A 2,705-nucleotide genomic window follows, 5' to 3' on the forward strand; every position below is an offset into this window, starting at 1 on the left:
GAGTCGGTTCCGACTCGATGAACCGACTCGATGGCACCTGACAACAACAACAACTTTCTGGCTATTTTGCTCCTCATCCTTAGTATCTTCACACCGTGCCTTGGTTACACAGCGCTGCTGTAATAGAGATACCACATGGTGGTGGCTTTAATAAACAGATACTTATTTTTTCATAGTTTGGGGTACTAGATGCCTGAATTCAGAGTGTTGGTTTAAGGGAAGGTTTATCTGTGGGACCTGGCACCCCTTGGCATGCTCCATGTGGCTTCTGAGTCAAGGATGCTCTCAGCACAGGGATCCCTGGTCCAGACAACACACTCCACGCTCAGCTCTTCTTTCTTGGTGGCAGTAGGTCCCGTAATCTCAAAAGAGACCAACTCCAGATACAATGCAATCCTGCCTCATTAACACAACGGCCTCCTTCATATCATTGAGACATCAGTGATTAGAAGATCACAAAATGAACAGTGATTTTGTCACACTGAGAATCATGGTCTAGTCTGACTGGCACATACTTGAAGGGAACACAATTCGATCCATAACACACAGTGCCTACCTAATTCATAGGTGATCAAACATATTGACTGCTGAAAGAATTTACATGTTGAAGACAATCCAATAAGTAGAACTACTATTTAGGGGCTTAGTATACCATAGTCCACTTGTTATGGTCCCCAGGGAAGTGAGTCTGGATGGTAGATGGAATGTAAAATCTAGCTGCTGTGCCCCCGGTCCCTCTCACGGCCTGCTCTACTTTCCAAATTAGAGGTCACAAAACAAGGCTACTATATGCATGGTGGGCACGTTACGATGAAGAAATAGCAGCTCTCTGGAGACTAGCGGAGAATATGACAGAAAGATGGCAGGTGTTTATAGGACGGCTATGACGGCTCAGACACCCAGGGACAGCAGGGTGCTCTCTGGGGACACCTGGAGCTTGCCAGCTCCCCTCACTCAAATCACTGTACGTGCTACACACTGTTTCTCTGTGCTATGGCCAAAGAGCTGCTCCCTCTTCCACCTGCACGGAACAGATGGCACAGATGGGAACATGCTTCCACATGAGAGTGGGCAATTACACCCCGTTCCTCCAGCTCGAACAATCACTGGGAGGACACCCTGGGGAAGGAACGGCCCTGGCAGATCACTGTCTTCCATGCCGCCACACGCCGGTACTTCTCCCAGGAGCAGCTGTTGTAGCCACGACTTCTAGTTCCTTTCAGTGCTTCCTGGAATCGAAGTATTTGAAATGTATTTGGTGTGATCAGAACACAAGGCAGTCCTCACACAGGCTGTGTAAGTAAGAAAATAACAAAGCTTTATTTACTTTGCTTATAAAGATGGCCCTGCTTGTTGGTGAAGTGGAAAGAATATATAGAGATCTCAGGGGCAAACAGATGTTTGTTTGTATGTATGTAGCTGCTTCAAGCTGCATACCAGAGTGTCAAAGGAGTCACAGGAAAGGGGTGGGTGTAATGCTCTCTAGTTACAGCAGTAAAGTGGAAAAGAAAAGTTAAATGAACATAATTAATGCTAGCCATTCCCACAGGGAAGAGGCAAGAGGACTCCAGGTCCCTCAGCAGTCAGATTAGATACTGCTCCGCACCCACCCCCAAAGTTCTCTCTTCAGCTCAGTCTCCTTTGAAGTAAACCAATCTGGATCCACAGGAACAGGGCTGGTGGTCAGAAGTTCTATTTCTGAGCTGACTGACAGGGAGGCCGAGTCCGGGCAGACCAGACAGCCTGGCTTTGCTGAAGCTCCTACGTGCAGCAGTGTCGCATGTGGAAGTTGACGACATACTCGGCATTAGTCCTCTGCACGGAAATGGCGAAAGGCTCAAAGGGGTGAAAAGTGAAGGCAACGAGGCGTCGCACCGTGTGGTTGATGGGGCGGCCCAGTAAGCCTGCCTGGATCTCAAACTTGAGCAGACCAGAGTCCCGCGCGTAGAACCTGCACAGAACAAGAAGACAGGGAGGACGGTATTAAAAGCCACTGCCACCTGGGAATCTGGCCGCACTCATGAAATCTCCTAGCACGTCAGCCCATGCACAGTCACCAGGGCCTAGTCAGCGTTAGCAGGAGCTGTGCTGAGTCACAGGGTTATTTCCCTTTTCCCAAATGACCCTTACTTAGCCTCTTCCAGAAGCTATTGAGTCAGGATTGTCTGGGGCAGGGCTACAAATACGATGCACGTTGTGTGCGTACTTTTAAATTTTCAAGTAGTCACATTCAAAAAGAATAAAAGAAATACGCGAAATAATATTCTGAACTATTAACATTTTAACATAACCAATATGTATGAGGGTGCTTCAAAAAGTCCATGGAAAAATGGACTTAAAATAGTGGAGGAAAAAAAGAGAGTGGAGTTTTCCCACAAACTGAAGCCCCCTTGTCTGTATCAACGAGCTGCTTCTTTCCGTCATACGTCAGTGTGTGGTTGACACTTAGGGCAGGCTCAACATGAACTAGCCATATTTAAGGGCTCAGCTGGCACATGTGGCCAGTGGCTACCAGCTACGACAGCGCAGGTCTAGGCCCGTCTTTGAGTTTTTCATTTTAAAAATGAATCCATTTTGAGCAGTTCTTCTTTCTCACACACAAAGTACTTTCCTCACCACCACCTTGAAATCTGGAGGCTGAGGAAAGCTGGCCACGTGTTATTTTCCCTGATAAATGAACTCTCCTATCAAGAAGCTCTGGTAGC

General features: G+C 47.4%; 1 protein-coding gene across 1 annotated transcript in view; it reads right to left on the minus strand.

The window, feature by feature from the left end:
- Positions 1-1,715: 1,715 nt before the first annotated feature.
- Positions 1,716-2,705, minus strand: part of DET1 (de-etiolated homolog 1 (Arabidopsis)) — a 37,049-nt gene continuing 36,059 nt past the window's right edge. Inside the window, exon 4 of the mRNA XM_006867123.1 lies at positions 1,716-1,951. Coding sequence (XP_006867185.1) covers positions 1,762-1,951 — 190 coding nt within the window. The 3' untranslated portion in view covers positions 1,716-1,761. The remainder of the gene's footprint in view (positions 1,952-2,705) is intronic.

The sequence above is a fragment of the Chrysochloris asiatica genome, unplaced genomic scaffold (genome assembly GCF_000296735.1).
Source record: "Chrysochloris asiatica unplaced genomic scaffold, ChrAsi1.0 scaffold00101, whole genome shotgun sequence".
NCBI lineage: Eukaryota > Metazoa > Chordata > Mammalia > Afrosoricida > Chrysochloridae > Chrysochloris > Chrysochloris asiatica.